General features: G+C 36.1%; 1 protein-coding gene across 1 annotated transcript in view; it reads left to right on the forward strand.

Annotated features, from left to right (window-relative positions):
* usp43a (ubiquitin specific peptidase 43a) overlaps positions 1–19,191 on the forward strand; it is a 95,569-nt gene that overhangs the window by 3,906 nt on the left and 72,472 nt on the right. The window contains exon 2 of the mRNA XM_016506829.1: positions 5,079–5,228. Within this exon, the coding sequence (XP_016362315.1) occupies positions 5,079–5,228 (150 nt within the window). The remainder of the gene's footprint in view (positions 1–5,078; positions 5,229–19,191) is intronic.

Consider the following 19,191-nt stretch of genomic DNA (forward strand, 5'->3'; position numbering starts at 1 on the left):
TGTGATTTTAAAACGTAAGACAGTACCCAGATTTGAAGACTACAGTAAGATTTAACTTCTACTGTTAATAAGATTTTGGTAGGCTACTATTAGATGGATGGCCTAAATGTCCTAATTCAGATGGGCTACCTGTTTTTTTTTTATTTATTTATTTATTTTTTTTTTAAAAGTGTATATTTTTTAAATGTGATTGTTGGTACATTTGACCAGTTTTTACCATACTTTCAAAACAAAAATTAAAATAGGAAAAATATGCAATATGAAAATAATTGAAGACAAAATGTGTTTTATTGAGAAAAAACAAGATTTGGTTTTTAAAAAGGCTTTTTCCAAAAGGTACGTCTGGAAAAAGGGGGGTTGTCTTATAATCAGGGTCGTCTTACATTCGGGCCAATACCATCTAAACTTTTCTAAAGACAGTACGTTCCCTTCAGACATACTTTCATATAAACTCCTACCTCTAAATGAATCGCGATTTGTTTAGCATCTCAACCGATTTGAATCGTCACATATTTGAATCGATTTTCAACCAGCTCGCGGTTAATCGTTACATCCCTAGTCCAACGCCTTTCACAGAATATATAAATACATTTAGACCACTTAACTTAATGCTTGCTATCGGGATGTGAAGAGACTTTCAACCAGCATAACAAAAAATGTTTCTGAAGACAATCACCTATTGCGCCTTTAACTTATAGTGGATTTAAGAATTTCTTCATTGTATTTGTCATGACAAATCAAAGAGACCAAATGTTCCCACAAGGATAAAACCTGACATTTTTGACGTTGTGGGGTCTCAACGAGGAAAAAAAAATTAAATAAAAATACTAAATGATGTTTGTCTAAAAATGTAATAATGCAAAAACATTTCTGTGAGGGGTAGGTTTAGGTTTAGTGGATGGAAAATATTGTTAGATCAGTATGAAAATAATATACGTCTATGGCAAGTCCCCAAAAGATAGCTGTACAAACGTGTGTGTGTGGACTGTTTGTGTGTTTCTGCGTCATCTCGGTTACCCAGCAAGGTGCAATACTGATACACACACCACCTTGAGCACAGCTTGTGCTCTGCTCAGACATCATCCTAAGATCCATGTTTCTGATATCTGTCCCATTTCCATGCATTCCTCTTTACTTCTCAACAACACCTTTTTCGAGTTATATTACAACCAGTATAATTTTAGTTCCTCTGTCAAAATAGATGGCACTTCCATAGGAACAGATTGCAATATGATATAATATTAATAGTTTTATTAGTAATATTTAATCAAATTCAGTTTTGTGCTTTTCTTGTTTACAGGGTTTAGTATTGATTACAGTAAAGACATGAAACTCTGTGGTAGAGGCCACAGTGGATATTTAGTCTCTGAGGTGAGGAGATAAATGATGAGGGTGAGGAGGAAGGGCATCTCTGATGGTCAGAGGAAAGTGAATAATACAGCGTCTGAAGATCAGCAGAAATTAATGACTGTCCTCCATATGGAGAAATAAGACAGACTTGATGACTTTTATCAGTCTCTCTGTGTTTTCTTGCTCTCTGATTTCCCTTCCTTCCTGTCTGCCTTTAAATCATGGGTGTCAGTCTCAACACACTCATTTGTAACTACTCTGCATTTTGGTGAATAGATGGCAAATGGGTGTGAATTTGTGCATCTCATTCATACATTTTTGTAAGATCTGCTTTCGCTCCACTGATGGTTAGGTTTAAGACTGGACCTACATTTTTTGGGGGTTTTTTTTTTTCTAAAAATTTTATGTTTCTATACAAATTCATATGAAAGCATTGAGACATTGATCCCTTGAGATCTGGTTGCATGCAAATTAAAACAAAATATTGCACAGAATGAGTTTTATACTGCTTAGAATAAATATTACTGTTTTATGAAATGAATGGAAGCTTGTTTACTAATTTCATTCTTTTAAGATTTTAGATTACATACATTTATAAAATTTGTAAAAAAAACAAAAACAAATACCTTTGTAGTATTAATCACCCTCAAAATTGTACAGATTTGTACTTAACAGAGTCAAAACTTTGTATACAATCTGTCCACCTTTTTGCTGTTAGCGACAAATTGTAGAGTAGAAAAAATGAAATGGCTGGCTCTGGAACCGTTGCATGATGTGTATAAATAAAAGAATGTTTCCAACACTTTACAGTAAGATGACAAATTAAGACAAAACGTTAATCTGACCTGACATACTATAGGCCTAATTAAAATGTAATATGTTGAATATATTTCATACTAAAAAACAATATGGACACATGTTTTTGTTCTCTTTTCACCATGATTTTACTTTTAATTTTCATCCTCAAATCATTGGATTCCTCAGAGAACTGTAGAATCAGCCCACTGGCCATGTCTTTGACACTCCTGGTCTAAATGGAAAACTAGTTGATTCTAAAATGAAAAGAAGAATGTAGTAAACATTCCTGTCTGGTAAGCTTAAGAGTAGGAGAGAAACTCTGCAAGCAGCGCTGAAGCTGAGGTTGTGTAATGCCATCATTCATCACGTTGCTTAGTGAATTGCCAATGGAACCAAGACAGGTCGTGTTAACCTGCTAGACTTGTTTGTCATTCTTGTGTAAGAGAAGGGAGAGGTTTGTCCTGGGAAGGAAGTGAATGGACACCAGTAATTTATGTCTAAACTACTTCTCACACAAATTATATTGGCTGCTGTTTGACCATTGGACCTTGATATACTGAGAGAAGGCTGAAAGAACAAAAATGAAATGTTTTACAATTTACAGGGTTTCAACGTCTCTGTGCTATTATGTTTAGCGACTTATATAAGTTCAAACAGTCTGCTGTGGTATGAAAGGGTTGATTGTTGATCCATTACCTGCTTGCGACTAGTTGTGAGGAAGAAAGTCAATTTTCTAAATATCCTTATCCCCAGGGTATGTTTCATGCACCTGTTAACCTACAATGGCTGTGTATACATATAAAATATAATACCACCTGAAGTTTTGTACGCCTGTTGTTGTCCTAATTTCAGTTCAGCAGTAGAAGTATCAGTTTACAGCCTTTAGTCCCGGTTAAACAAACATTTATAGGTGTAAATGTCATAAAGCTGCTGTACGAGGACATCTCTGGAACTTTGGACTTGTTTTACTCATGCAGACATCATTTGAATTGATACCTGTGCAGCAGGTGTGCTGTTGAGACTGAAATAACATCCAGTATGAAACAGTGTGAATGCCCTTAAAGGAACCGTACACTCAAATATGAAAATTCAAATATGAAACCTGTATGACTGATTTTCTTCTGTGGATATTTTAAGAAATGTCTCCGTGTTTTTGATTGCCATACAATGGTTACTAAAACTGTTTGGCTAACAACATTATTCAAAATATTGTAGAACACTGCAAAAGAAATAGACGCATACAGGTTTGGAACAACATAAGGGTTAAGAGTAAATAATGTCAAAATGTTTGTTAGGCTTTAGAAGACTTAGAATAGTGTACAAGTTGCATGAACCACTTTTATGGTGACTTTGCATCAGTTTCCATTTTTTATAATAGCATTACAAAAAAGAGCAACCATCTTTAAAGCTTGGCATGAGGGTGAATAAATGAAGACTGAATTTTCATTTTGGGTGCACTATTCCTTTGATACAGTTGAGCAAGCACCATATCAGTGATAAATGTTGTTCATATTGTAAATAAACATCTTGTACTGGTTAATGTGATACTGAAGCAATTATGAAATGACAAATAAATATTATATTTCCTTTGAGGAGTGAAAAAATGTAGGCCTAATATTTGAGGATTTTTGTTTTTGTTAAGAGAAGAAATCTGCAAAATGAGGTGCTATTAGAATAGCAGTGCATAATTTATATTACTGAGTAACCCATATATTTCTAGTCTTACTGAAGCTTTGTGATTCCCAAAATCTGCTTCTATCCCAGATCAATCCAAATATGATAAGCGGATAAGGGGATTATTATGATCTGAATATGACATTGTGCTAATGTGCTCAGAATCCTTTTCATACGTTTAACCTGTTCTTGATGTCCATCTTTGCTTAAAAGTCACACAGGACATTTGGTAAATGTTAGTTTTTAGGCCTGAATTCATTGACTACAAATCAAGTTAAGGCTTTAAGTTTGCACAGAAGAAAGTGGAAAACTTCTCTTCATTTAAGTCAATATAGGGACTCATAATCAGGTGAAAAGGTGTTTGTCTTGGGCAACTTTGCAGCTTAAAATGTCACTTTTTAGTACACTAACAGCACCTGTAACTAAACTTTAAATTAAATAACACCTCACCTCGTATATGTTTTCAGAATATTGGTGGCCGATTCACATTTATACAACAATTAAGGGCCATTCACAACAAAAATTATGACCATAAGGCTCTGTTTAGACCTGGTATTAAAAATGTGTTCATGATCACAAGTGCATGATGCTAAATGCAGGTGTAAACACAGTATAAAAGGTTTTGAGCTTGTCCACTTGGGACCACTTCCAGAGGTAGCTGAAAACACATTCAGTCGGGATTGCTTTTGTAGTGTGGTCGAATGTGTTTAAACAGCGACAAAAGGCCTATTTGCCGCCCACCACACACGTGAGCATTCTGGGACGTGTTTTAAGAACGCGAACAAAAACAATAAATTCTAACTTCGCTATGTTGTGCCAAAACACACGGATTATGACCAAAGTCACTGTTACCAATTGTATCCTTTCCATTCGTTTTGTTTAGTTTCCTGCTCACTCATAAGCAGCGTAATGGCTTCATTCATTCAATTTTATTTGTGTGCTACAGTCTATATGAAATCTGAACACAAGTGGTCACAGGAGACAAAATTAAAATGCATGTTAAGACCAGGTGTAAACATTACTGCTTCTTGGCTGACCATTTATAATTGGATCACTGAAAACTCTGGTCCTTGAATCTTATTGGCTGAGTAGTGTTGGCCAAGAGAGCGTAACGGCCGTATATCGGAACAGCTGTGAATCGGGTATGAAATCAGGGAGAAAAACAAGATTTGTATGATTGAAGTTATAATGCAATTAGTTTCAAAGCTGTGTCCATATCAACATTTATCTGACACAATCTCCCGCTCCTTCCCTAGAGTGTTGTGTCCAAGTATGGCTCTCAGTTCAAGGGGAACGCTCAACATGATGCTTTGGAGTTCCTGCTGTGGCTTCTGGACAGTGTACATGAGGACGCCAGCCTCCCCACCAACAGCAACCACAACAGCAAAACCAAATCATCCAGCAAGGTAATATACCCTCTGTCCTTCTAAATGCTCTTCAGTTTTTTTTTTTTTCCAAAATCAACTAATTGATTGGACAATGCAGTGACTGAAAACTCCTACAACCATACACAGTGGGCTTTATTGTTCACACTGACATAAAATATAGTATGTGAAAAACAGTATGTCAAAAGAGTAGTATGTCCGAATTCATAGTAAGTTCTGGATGACTTACTACTTCCACCGAGATTCTGGAGTGCACATTCAAAGGTCACTTTATTACTATTCCATGTAGCTATGGGGGAGGAGGAGTGAATGGAAGTAAAGTGACAGCTGTCACTGGTAGGTCACATGACAGTGACATGGCCGATGTAGCCTATTGAATAAACCAGCATATGCTGGTTAGGTATGTTTTGAAGCATGGCAGCTGGTTTGAGCTGGTTTAAGCTGGTCCTGAGCAGGAGCTAGTTGCTTAGGACCAGCTTAAACCAGCTCATGAGCAGCTAAGGACCAAGTAAACACCATCTTAAACCAGCTCAAACCAGCTACCATGCTTCAAAACATAGGCTACCTAACCAGCATATGCTGTTTTTTTTTTCAACAGGGTAGTACACTAACATGTAATTCATTCTTTCCATATTCCTCCTACATAGAACATACTTTTTTCACATTCACAGAGTAAGTATCAAATGAAATATAAGTGCCTACTCGACAGTATGTGATTGTAGACACAGCAATAAGAAAATATCTACATATGCTTGTCGAATGCAACTAGTCTGTTGTCCTGACTCATCCTTACTTAGGAGTGTTTTTCTCAGCACACAGTATCAAATATTATATTAAAATACCTTTTTGTTCATGTTAGAGATGTAGTATTCAGTTTTTGCACTACTAGTGTGACCTAACAGAACTATAAAAATAAAGAATGTTTTCAAATGCCCCTTTTGTGCATCTCGCTTCCCCCAATTCAAACATCACAAATACGGCTCTTATAGTACAGGTCTATAAAAGTGAAGGCATGTCTCAACAGGTAAAAATACTGGGCTACTTTCAATAAAAGGTCCAACATATTAGGAATACTTTCAACTAGAAGTTTACTGTAGCTTACCTGTCGAGAATAAACTCTGCAAGTGCATTGTGTGGATTAAAACCCATTCGGAATGAATGCAATGATTGGACGAACATTTTCTATGGACCTGAGAGTTCCACAAAAGTTGTCTACAGTCCAAAACTGCAGATTACTAAAAAAAAAAAAAAAAAAAAAAAACTACAACATTTCACTGCTAAATAACATTGAAAATGTAGTAACCTGCAACAGTTATTTCTACTTGATTTTTTATTTCTCTTAAACAGCTATTTCTACTTGATTTTTAATATAAAACTATTTTTGGTATAAATATATTTATGTTAATTCATTAATATCAAATAATATTTTTGACTTGAATAAAAGTTATAGGTATTTAGATGTTGCCATTTTTTTCACTGCAGCTCTCTAGTTGTGATAAAAATCTGCATATTATCACATTCAAAAAAAATGTTGTTAACCTAAAAGGCTTATTCATGCACTTATTTGTGAATTTATAGGATGCATTTACAAGCATTTCAAAACTGATTTGGGTTCCCCCTTCATGTTACCGCACACAATATGTTGCATATGATGCACCCCACATACATGTAGTGTCGTATCAATGGAACTAGTCATGCAGTTTAATACCAGTTGTCTCTTGTATGTCTCTCTACATGCTGTTTCTACTGAGTTAAAGGCCTCAAATGCCATTAAGCTAATGAGAAGGAAGTTGCAGCCTAAGACACGACTCCCCCGTGTGTATGATACATTGGCTGAATAGTTTTCCTGTTTCATTTGTTAACTTTTGTGCTAGAGAGAGGGTGTAGGAGGAAAAAGTGAGTGGGTGGATTGATGTGGGGGTGTTGTGAATGTGTTGTAACGTTCTGTATGTTTCACTGAGACCTTATTGTAAGTGTTTATTCTCTTTAGAAATCAATGAGGAATTTGAGAGCGTAGAATGTGCTTAATAAAAATTCACTGGAGTGTTTAAAAGAAGGTGCAGCTTTGATAATCACATAATCACCTTCTCAGAGTTTGGAGACTGTTAGAACGCAGTGGATTGTACGGGGTGTTAGACAGCAGCAGGTCAGCTGAAGTCTGTGTTTTGGCAGTGAACACACTTCAGCCTTTGTCTGCTGTAGTGGCAGCGAATGAAGACGCCAAGCCTGCATGGTAATGTGGCAGCTCTATCAAGAGCCATTTTTAGACTCATCACAGAATGGGTCCGTATCTCTGGCCCCTTACGTCACACTCTGATCTCATCCAAACTGAGACAGCTGAATGACAGCTAGACACTTTCAGACCCCCGTTATTGCTCAGAATTTGACATTTGAATCTTTAAACCGTGTCTGGGATTGTTGATTATAATGGGAATTTTTATAGTTTTGGTGTGCGGTTTGCTCATGGCTGTATTGCAAGTGAGTGTTTGTCAAACACTATCAGTAACAACAAACACAAGTTTGTTGTTACTGATAGGTATACATGCTAATTTACATTCCTCTGATTAATGATTGTTTATGCACACAATGAACATGCCTATGGTTGGTTATAGTGGTGCAAAAATGTTAAACTAGTGCAAACTTTTCATCTGAGCAGAAGCAGACATTAAAAGAATGCTATAAGTAACATTTTCCATGGGTGCTACAATCCTGATTATTTATTTGAACATATTTCATGCTTTATTGTGCATCAGTCAGTTCCAATTAGTTCCAGTCTGTGTTAAACTGGTACTTAACCATAAATAGACTCTGGGTTGACCGTTTAATTGTTAGTTGGATAATATTGCAATCGGCTAAAAAAATCCCCAGTGACCACTTTTAGTCAGTTTGAGGTATGCATCATAACGGTTCAATTTTTTTACTACTACCATTTAGATTTTTTTTGTTTTTTTTTAACAAACTAAAACTAAAGCTATTAAAATAAGTTTCATTAATAACAAAAAAGCTGTAATAAAATCTGAATATTAAATAAATATATCTATAAATACAAAATATACATTTTGTTTTGGAACATGTTGAAATTTTCCTTCAAAATATATTATAACAAAAAAAAAGAGTGAAAATTGTGTTTTATTTTTTTTATATCAATTTTTCATGTTATCATTTCTCTGCCCTAATGATTCTAAAGCTTACAATATTGCAATGGGCCATAACCAAAGCAAAAAGCTGAGGCTGCTGAATCCTACACGTAGTGGGGCAAAAACAAGAAAATACTGTTGAGATTATTTTAAACAGAAGAGGGTACGTACCTCTGTATGTTATACGAAGCCTTTGAAATTGGTCAGAAATATGTAGACAAATCACATTAATGTAAAGAGTAAACCCATTGAGTATTTCAAGATCAAGCTCTTTATTATCGTTGTATTAGAGTGAATCAAGAGCGGCACTCTCAGCGGGCTGCTCTCAGCGGGCACAAATTTATTCAGTAAGGTAAAAATATGTCCTGTAATTCATGACACTGCCTAATTATTCACCTTGTCTAATAAGATGCACAACTGTCAATGGTCGACAGATTGTGGGTAGGCCCTGATGACCTTAGACCCATTTAAAAAATATGTCTCAGTCCACAAGTTACTTTTCATAGATCTGTAGCAGCTAAGAACAGTCCAGTCTGTTGACACAGTAGGCCAATTACTTATTTGTCAATGTTGTAGTCGAGATCAGCTCATTGGAGTCAGCGTATTTTGGGTCTGAGTCAAGACCGAGACCGGAGGATCCTTGTCCAAAAAAGTACAATATAGTATATTTTTAAATAGAGTACTTATTGCAGAAATAGTATACTTCAAAATAATATTGAATACTAAATGTTTTCTGACACTTAATTGCATGTTATTTATATATAGATTCAAATGTATTATGGTATTATTGTACTTCCAATTGTACTGACAAGCATTTATGGTAAACCAAAATATACTTTAATATTTTTTTTCTATTGAAACTTATATGTCATGTAGTTAAATATATTTGTAATTGTTGCAATTTAGTAAAGTTGCAATTTAGTACATTTAAAAAATGTTCACCTCAAATGTAATATTAAAAACAAACTACAGTTATGATTATAATCATGTACTTTACATGTGCATTTGTATGTACATTAAAACTTCAATTTGATATAGTTACTTATTGCAATTTTTAAAAGCCTTGTGTGCCATTTTAAAAGTGTGCCGAGAAACAGAGTCATGAAGTATACTCTCTTTAATTACACTTGGCCTTTATTTTAATTAAAGGGGTCATATGATGTTGCTAAAAAGAACATTATTTTGTGTATTTGGTGTAATGAAATGTGTTTATGCGGTTTAAGGTAAAAAAAAACTCATTATTTTCCACATACTGCACATTATTGTTTCTCCTCTATGCCCCGACTTTTTGAAACGTGTCGATTTTTACAAAGCTCATCGTTCTGAAAAGTGAGGTGTGCTCTGATCCAGCTATCCAGTGCGTTGTGATTGGCCGAATACCTCAAGCGTGTGTCGGAAATGTTACGCCCCTTACCATACTGTGATGCCGTGTCCCGGCCGGAGCGACGAGACAAAAACATTAAAACCCATTATAAACGAGGCATTTGTTGCATCCAGTGGGGACATAATTATGGATTATAATGACTTATACTGTCTTTTTACGCGTTGCGTTGCATCGCGCCACGTAAACATAAAACCATGTCTGCATTTGTGATCGAAGAAATGACACAACAAATGCTACTCTACACTGCTCAAAACTCGCGTTTGAATCGTCAGTGGCAACTCCTTTAAATATGAAAACGTTCTTACAGTCTGTGAGTCAGCCGGCATTGTAGTCTACTCTACCAGGATCAGGACGTGTCCTCTTTTGGAAGGCCAAACAAAGTAGTTTGCTACGAAACACACAACGTCACACACGGTGGCCTAGAGTGAGGAACGGCCGGCGGATTCGATGAAGGAGCGGCCGGCGGGCTTGCGGCAACCACATGTGACGACCTCGGGCTGGACTCTGCTTCGTCCACAGTGAAAGCCAATCCGGTGATTCACAGCGTGAAGTTGATGTATTTCCTCAGCGACCAGCACGGATCCACTCTAGGCATGATGAAGCAGATATCGTCATCTTTTTGAAAGGCCAAACAAAGTTGTTTCGCTTTCACAACGAAATACGGAGCGCATTCACGACATGACGACGGGGACAATACTGCAGCGAGAATAAAAGTTACGCCTTCTTTCTTTGCGTGGACATTTGGGCGGCGTTATGCAAATCTTCCCACATCGTGATGTAGACATGTGGGGGCGTGTTAGAATGAGCTGTTTTAGGTAGGTGTGGTTGACTCTTAACTTTTATAAAGAATATCTCTTTGGGTTTGAGACTTTAGTCTTTGCAACTTTACAGATCTTCTTTATGCACCAAGAGCTTGTAACACTCCAAAGAGAAAGGAAAAATTTAAATCGCATCATATGACCCCTTTAACTAATTAAAGGGGTCATAATTACATTATCTTGAGGTACAGATTTTATTGTAAAATATACTTTTAAAATTTGAAGTATACTACAAGTGTACATTTAATACAATTTAATTCACTTATTTTTCACAAGGGGAAGGTCGAATCTGAGTCAAGACCGAGTCAGATGAGTCCATAACAAGGCCAAGACCATGAAAATATGGTCTTGGACTCATACTTGAGACAGAGTCCAGTCTGGTGTACTACAACACTGATATTTACAATGTAAACATGTCAAATATTTGAAACATATTTAAAATGTTTTTTAGAGAGAGAGCAAGAGAAAGAGAGTAAAGAGAGAGGGGGCAGGTCAAGTGTTATTTCCTGGGCTGTTTGTCAAAGAATGTCAGAATGATTTGCCATGGAAGTATTCACTTCAGTGGTTAACTTCAAAGGATTGAGAGTTTCAGAGATTACAACTCACTCAGTCTTTCTTGGCTGTAGCCTGCTATACTGGGCCTACATAATGTATTTCAGTTTGCATGATAAATGTATATAGATGTATAGTCACTGTACCAATCAGAATCATGTTAATACTCCCACTTTACAGTAATATTTAACCTACAAAATGGAACCTTCGCTGCCTCAAAGCCCAGCTGTCCGTCTGTAATTTGCCTTCATCCATTTAAGTGGCTTTCGAAGTATGGAAAAATAAAAGGGGTCAAATTGGCACTCTTCTCCACTGAGCTCTTATATTGATTTTACACACAAATGCTGTTAAGACTGTACTGTTTCAACCAAATATTGGCTATTTACATATTGTTTTATCCATATTGCTGTCTGAAATTGGCAATTCCAATCTTACTGGCTGGCTTATAAGAGTCAGGGTACAAGGGCCTGCAAAAGTGATGTGGGATGTGACAAAATAAGACAGGAGAATCTCAACAAATTCTGATCACAAATGGTCACAGGATGATTTGAGAGGGAAGTTAATACCAAGAGGATAAAAGAATGTATCTCAGCTGACTACTTTTGATCAGATCACTGGAACTGCATTTTGATACCATCAGGTGAAAACAGATCCATTGGGCCTCATTTACGAAACGAACGTACGACAGAAAATTGGTCGTACGGTCATTTCAACGCAAAACTTGGAATTGATCAATATGGACGTGAGCGGTGGCTATGATCAAATCTCACGTCTGGTCTCAGCTTAAATGTGTGCGTACACACAAAAGCTAGATTTTGAGTACGTACAAAAGTTTTCAGATTTATAAAGCCATGTGTACCCCAGAACCTGTGCAAAATTCCCTTCGTAATACCCAGTCAGCGGAAGATTGTGCGTACATGAATCTCCACCCCGTCTCCTCCTCGAAATAGCCATATATGGAGCTTACAACGCCTAGTTTTAATATGCATAACGTCATCTGCATATCATTTCCATGCATATTTCCATCCACGTGACACCATGTTTAACGCAGTTAAGGGTAGCCTACAACACGTTAGGAAAATATGAGATACGGACTATAAATGCGTTTTGAGACATCACTATTCTAATTTATGCAATTTGCCTAAAAGGAAAACATATATTTTAGAATGTTTATAGCCTATATTTTTATGGAAAGAGATAGGCCTTATTTTTTTTGCAGTGTAGCTGTCTGACTCACCGCGTCAATAACAAAACATTTTGAAAATAAAACGCGCATATCTTAGAATTTATTTCAGATTCAATCTTTCAAATATGGTGTTTGTCACAATATCGGGAAGAGCGCGAAAGGGGTTATCATTAGGCCTTTGTGCGCAACACTTGAGAACAGTTCTACTGTCATCGGACCTGTTCAACCCAGCCAATGGACTGTTTGATCAACGAGCGCATCCTTATGTCTGTCGTTACCATCTATGTTCCAAAGCCATCAAACAAAGGCAAGTTCAGAAAAATGATCATTATTATGCATATGCACAAAAGCTAGATTTTGCGTACGTACAAAAGTTTTCAGATTTATAAAGCCATGTGTACGCCAGAAGCTGCGCAAAATTCCCTTTGTAATACCCAGTCAGCGGAAGATTGTGCATACATGAATCTCCACCCCGTCTCCTCCCCAAAATAGCCATATATGGAGCTTACAGCGCCTAGTTTTAATATGCATAATGTCATCTGCATATCATTTCCATGCATATTTCCATCCACGTGACACCATGTTTAACGCAGTTAAGGGTAGCCTACAACACGTTAGGAAAATATGAGATAGTACGGACTATAAATGCGTTTTGAGAAATCACTATTCTAATTTATGCAATATACCTAAAAGGTAAACATATATTTTAGAATGTTTATAGCCTATATTTTTATGGAAAGAGATAGGCCTTATTTTATTGCAGTGTAAATATATCTTATTTAAAGCATATCTTAGAGTTTCCTTCAAATTCTATCTTTTAAATATGGTGTTTGTCACAATATTGGGAAGAGCATGAAAGGAGTTATCATTAGGCTACTGTCTGTGCGCGACAGCTGTGAACAGAGGTTCTGTAAATACGGTGGAGAATTGTAGAATGACAGCATTTTGTTCATTTTTATTTTCATGACCGTCAAACGAAGCTCATTAGTCGATCGTTAACCAGTAAGATTAGAGTGTCTTTGTTTTTGGTTTTATACAGGGCTTTAGCTTTATATGCGCGAATAGCAGCATAAACAAGTCCATGAGGATTCAATCGTCGCGTCATGCACCTGCAGCGCTACTGTGAAAGGAGAAAAACAGAAATTAGGTCTATAAAAGGAATAAAATAAAAGGATCACACAAAATATATAATAGGCTATAATATAATTAACAGATTAACAAAAGGAAAAAAAAAAACAGTTCAACAAGTATAGGCTACGCTTGTTTTTGTGACACTCTTAATGCATTTTATTTCTTTTCTTTATATCTTTATTTGATTTAATCCATCTGATCGCACAGGCACCTCACGCACACACAAACATTAGTTCTACCATTGTCTGACATTTCAGCCATTCATCATCAAACTAAAATGCAGTCAACCGAACATAAAAGTTACACTGTTTATTTTAAAAGGGCTGCTGTAAATTCAGTGTGCAGTGTCCCGTTTTGAGACATCACTATTCTAATTTATGCAATTTGCCTAAAAGGTAAACATATATTTTAGAATGTTTATAGCCTATATTTTTATGGAAAGAGATAGGCCTTATTTTTTTTGCAGTGTAGCTGTCTGACTCACCGCGTCAATAACAAAACATTTTGAAAATAAAACGCGCATATCTTAGAATTTATTTCAGATTCAATCTTTCAAATATGGTGTTTGTCACAATATCGGGAAGAGCGCGAAAGGGGTTATCATTAGGCCTTTGTGCGCAACACTTGAGAACAGTTCTACTGTCATCGGACCTGTTCAACCCAGCCAATGGACTGTTTGATCAACGAGCGCATCCTTATGTCTGTCGTTACCGCCTATGTTCCAAAGCATCAGACGAAGTCAAGTTCACATCAGTGATCATTATTCTTGCAAAAGTATTTTCTCAGTTTTGCTATTTAGAACACAATTTAAAGCGGAATTGTCATACGCCAAGCAATCCTCGCTGTGATTAAAACATTTAATCACATAGCCTACCACAGGAAAATTGTTCGAAAGCAGCACATCCACTGCAAATATTTCTGTTCAAATTCATATACAAATGGTGTAATTTCTGGATAATAACTGCATGCAATGTCAGTGCTTAACTTAATTATTCAGAGTGTCATATTTAATCTAAATGTGTATGTCAAATGTAAAACAGACTTTAAAATCATTCTGTTTGCTTCCTTATTCACATCCTCTGCAAATATTTCTGTTTAAATTCATATAAAAATGTTGTCATTGCTGGATTATAATTTCATGAAATTTCAGTGCTTAACTTCATTATTAAGAGTGTCATATTTAATCTAAATGTATATGTCAAATGTAAAGCAGACTTTAAAATCATTCTGTTTGCTTCATTATTTCGCTCACTCCAGTAAAAGAGTGCGTACGCATGGTCTAGAGTTTCCGTACGGTGCGCTCATATTTACGCCTAGTTTATATTTTATAAATCCCGAAATGTGCATGGAAAATTGCTTACGCACATTTCCATGCCTATTTTGTGCGTACGCAACGTTTATACATCAGGCCGCTGTAAATTCAGCGTGCAGCGCCCAAACAAACATTTTTACGCATGTGAAGGATTTTACACGGAAATTAGAACATGAGTGAAATATAAAGCCACGTTTAGGCTACATAATGAATAATAGTTGTGCAAACAAATATTACAAATATGGCAAAAATGGAAACATTTGGATTCTTGTGGAGACAGGCTCGTGAGCCATGCCGTTTCAGTTTTGCTTGCCATTTGTATGCTGTTTATAATGAATGCCACTATAGCCTAATTTGTGTTTTATTTTATAGTTTAATATATAATTTTATAACTACTTATTTTTACATTTTTGTTCTGTTCTGAATACCGTTAAATTTAAAATATTTGTTGTAGAGTGAGGGGAACTATATGTCAAATGTTTAACAGACATTAAAATCATTCTGTTTGCTTTATTATTTCGCTCATTCCAGTAAAAGAGTGCGTACACATGGTCTAGAGCAGGGATAGGCAAGTTCGGTCCTAGAGAGCCGCAGTCCTGCAGAGTTCAGCTCCAACCCTAACCAGACACACCTGAACAAGCTAAGTTTGCAATTACAAGGTTGACGGGTGTTTTTGGAGTAAGATCAGTTTTTCTGTCACGAGATTACTTCCTCTTTTTGGCCAGGTTTCGTTTCTCCGTGTCGTAAACTCTAGGGGCGAGGCTTCTAAACCAGGGTGTTTTTAGGGGCGTGATATTCAAATAACGATTGTTTTCTGCCGCCACATTTATCAACGTGCGATCATTCGTAAAATGAGATTGGCGGCATACGAATGTTTCATGAATCACACGTGAACTCTGTCGTAAGATTTGATTCTCCATCCCTGATTTGTGCGCATGGATCTGAACTTGTTTCTACGTTAGATTGATAAATGAGGCCCATTATGTGTATCTGTATCTGTGGCAATGGTTAACTGATTAAACAAAGTTAGCTGTTTTTATATTGTATTTGAGCAGGACTGGATGTGGGTGGGAGTTACATAGTAGTGTATCAACTCTAAATGAAACAAGCCCATGTTTAGTTTGGTTTATTATTTAATCTAATTTATCTAACACATTCTATTTAGTTTCTATATAGCAGATATGTATTGTATAACTCTATACAAGAATATTTCTTATATAACTATATTTTGACAGTGTCTATTTATACTTGGTGCAAACAGTATATACTGAAGTGCATCCTGCTTGAGGAGCAGGTGTTTGACAGAAACATGTTTTCTTGTGTGGAAGGTCTAAACATTGACACCCATGCACTGTAATTTTAATTTACTGTTCATTAAAACATATTTGTAATTTTATGTTGAATTTGATTTAGTAAGTTTTGTTATTATTGGTGCTTCCAGATAAAGGCACATCGCTATATGATTCATCATTTTTTGAAGGATCTGCCACTTTTGCCACACTGTGTCCTGGGCTATTATTATGATATTATGGTATCATTGGTTTCAGATTAGGCTGTCCCCAAATACCTTATATATATATTTTTTAAATCTATAGTTGGTCTCTTTCCACATCGATCAGATGGCTTCTCTCAATGGTGGCATGTCTAATCTACAAGACTCTGAATGTAAAGCCAAGACTGTTCGCTTGAAGTGAAGGGACTCTGGTGAGACTGCTGTCCTAATCTGATCCCAGCTGTCTGGACTTTCCTTCAGATTCGCAGTGGCTCTGAAGTCTTAGAGTAAAGGATAAACAAATAATAAGATTCTGATTTAAAAACAGGAAAGGTAGGGGGGACCCACCCTTTGGATGAGCTTTTTAATTTAATTTAATTTAGTTTTGTTCAATTTAATTTAATTGAATTTAATTTTTTTAATTTTAATCTTTATTATTTTTTTTAATGTAAGTATGTATGCATGGATTGATTGAAGATGGAGTGTCCTAATGGCCTCTCATGCATCATCTCTGTGATTCTGTTATGCCAAATCTCTTTCATGCAGTGACAAAATAACCGGAAATCATTCAGCTTTAAAGACAGTTTTGACAACATGAATGATAAAAGGAATAGTTAGCACTTATGCTGTTCCTAACCCATGTGACTTCTTTTGTGGAACACAACAGGTGAATCATTGCCTCTATTTTTCATATTATAAAGAAATTATTCAGTACTGCATGATGCAACCATCTCTGAGAAGTTAGGCCCTACATTTTTCCTCTTTAAGGTACACTCTTAAAAATAAAGGTGCTTCACGATGCCATAGAAGAACCTTTTTGTCTAAATGGTTCCATAAAGAACCTTTAACATCTGAAGAATCTTTCTGTTTCACAAAAGGTTCTTTGTGGCAAAAGAAGGTTCTTCAGATTATAAAAAGGTAAGAAAGAGATGGTTCTTTAAAGAACCTTTGAGTGAATGCTTCTTTATGGAACCAAAAATGGTTCTTCTATGGCATCGCTTGAAGAACCTTTTGAAACACCTTTATTTTTAAGAGTGTACTGCTGCTACACTGCATTCAGTATTGAATTTCTAGACATTGTACTTCAAATCATCTATTCTAAGCAATATTTCCATTATTATAGTTTCCTTTTTTTGTAACAACAACAACAACAACATGTTTTGTACAATAAAGTTTATATCTATTATTTAGTATCTATTACTTCTTTATCAGTTAAATATAGTCTATAATATATCATGAGTCTGTAACATCTCAGTTTCAGCATCTCACAGTATCATGTTAAAAATAGTTGAACATTTTAAAAATGTGTCTTGGGGCTTCGTCTAGCAGTTTTGGAATGCAATAATGTGTTCTGTGTGAACACCCTCTAAGAAACAACTTTTTCATTTCAACATTTTTGTGGGTGAATCAATATCATGGGTCAAGGTTAAATCACTGTTGAATTTTTTTTCAATTTTGCAGATGGAATCAACATTGATATCACAAAATTTTTTTCATTGTCTTTCATATAGATCTTGGTAAATGTTAGGGTTATTTTGTTAACTTTTTACAACATTTAGCATTAAAATTGTTTTAACATTAAATGTTGGTCATGTGCCAGCTGGGTTTGATCAAGGTCTAGTGGAAGCTTATTTTTCAGGCCTCCTTGGTCGACCAGTCCTTCACACAACACACTAAATAGTCGATATAGTTTAGCAAATCCCTAATGCATTCAGTGACTTAAAAGCCTACTTGCATAGCTACCGACAATGCAACAACCAGGTGACCTCCACTGATAAAATCACTGGCAGTCGGGCTTTAGTGTGTATGTTGGTCTTGTCCCCAAAGAGTTGCCAACTATTTCTGTTCTGCTATGAATTCAGACATTGTCCCAAGAACATCTGTTGTAAAACAATAGTGGAGTGATGGCTACCTAGTTATTTCAATAGGGGCTCTCTAGGTCAAACACACAATGAAGAGACCTCTTTAGAAGCAGTGAACTCTGTCACACTGGATCCCTTTTGGACAAGCCTCTATAAACACAGCTCTGAGATTGAGGCATTATGAATATTTAACAAGTTCAACCTGAGAGAGACAGAGAGAGTGAGTGAGTGAGTGAGAGAGCAAGAGGTAGAAGTCATAGAGAGAGTGAGGCATATGCCGCAAAAGAGAGGAACATTAGCCTGGGAATTGATCGGCTGAGAGGGCAGAATGCACATCCGGCTTGCCATCACCCGCTCCTGAACCCTCAGGGGTGCTTTAAAACTGCACCATACACTGCATAATGGCATCCTACCCTTTTTATGAACCCTTTAGAGCTGAATGGGTGTATTTTAAGCACTTTTAAACATAATAGACTTTTAATGACCCCCTTGTGAGATGTTTTGCTTTTTTTCCCTTAGTTTTTCCATCATATTATGTTGCTTTCACTAGATACTAGATACATTCTTTTGTGACAAAGATTTTTTCAAAATGTGCATTTATCTAAATTGCAGATTAAAAGTGACTAAAATTGAGATAACATTTTATTTGAGTGTTTTATACTTTTTGCATATTGCAAAAACTATGGGAAAAAATCCATAATAGATTTATACTGTGAAAATGCATAGTGAATAAAACTCTATAAATGTGTAATAAAGTGTATGTCTGTGATCTGAACTGTTCATAGTAATGTCTCTCTCCTGTGATTATGTGCCATTGGTGTCCATTTAAACCCTCAGCTAGCAGGTACCCACCTGACACACATACATGTTCCCTAGATACTATTAAAGGGCCTGTAATGGATTTCACTGTTGCTTGAAATATTTAACACTTTTTTAGGAAAATTTGATTAAGCCGATGAATATTTCAGATAAACTCTCTAAATAGTGCAGAGAACAACTAAAATATTCAGAGGCATCTAAACTTTTGTCTATTCTTTGACACGAGGCGCGAGCAGTAGAGTATTTGTTGCTGATGAATGTGTGTGTGGTTGGTGGAGGTGTGTGTGTGTG

This window comes from Sinocyclocheilus anshuiensis, unplaced genomic scaffold, assembly GCF_001515605.1.
Source record: "Sinocyclocheilus anshuiensis isolate Anshui unplaced genomic scaffold, SAMN03320099.WGS_v1.1 scaffold1477, whole genome shotgun sequence".
Lineage (NCBI taxonomy): Eukaryota > Metazoa > Chordata > Actinopteri > Cypriniformes > Cyprinidae > Sinocyclocheilus > Sinocyclocheilus anshuiensis.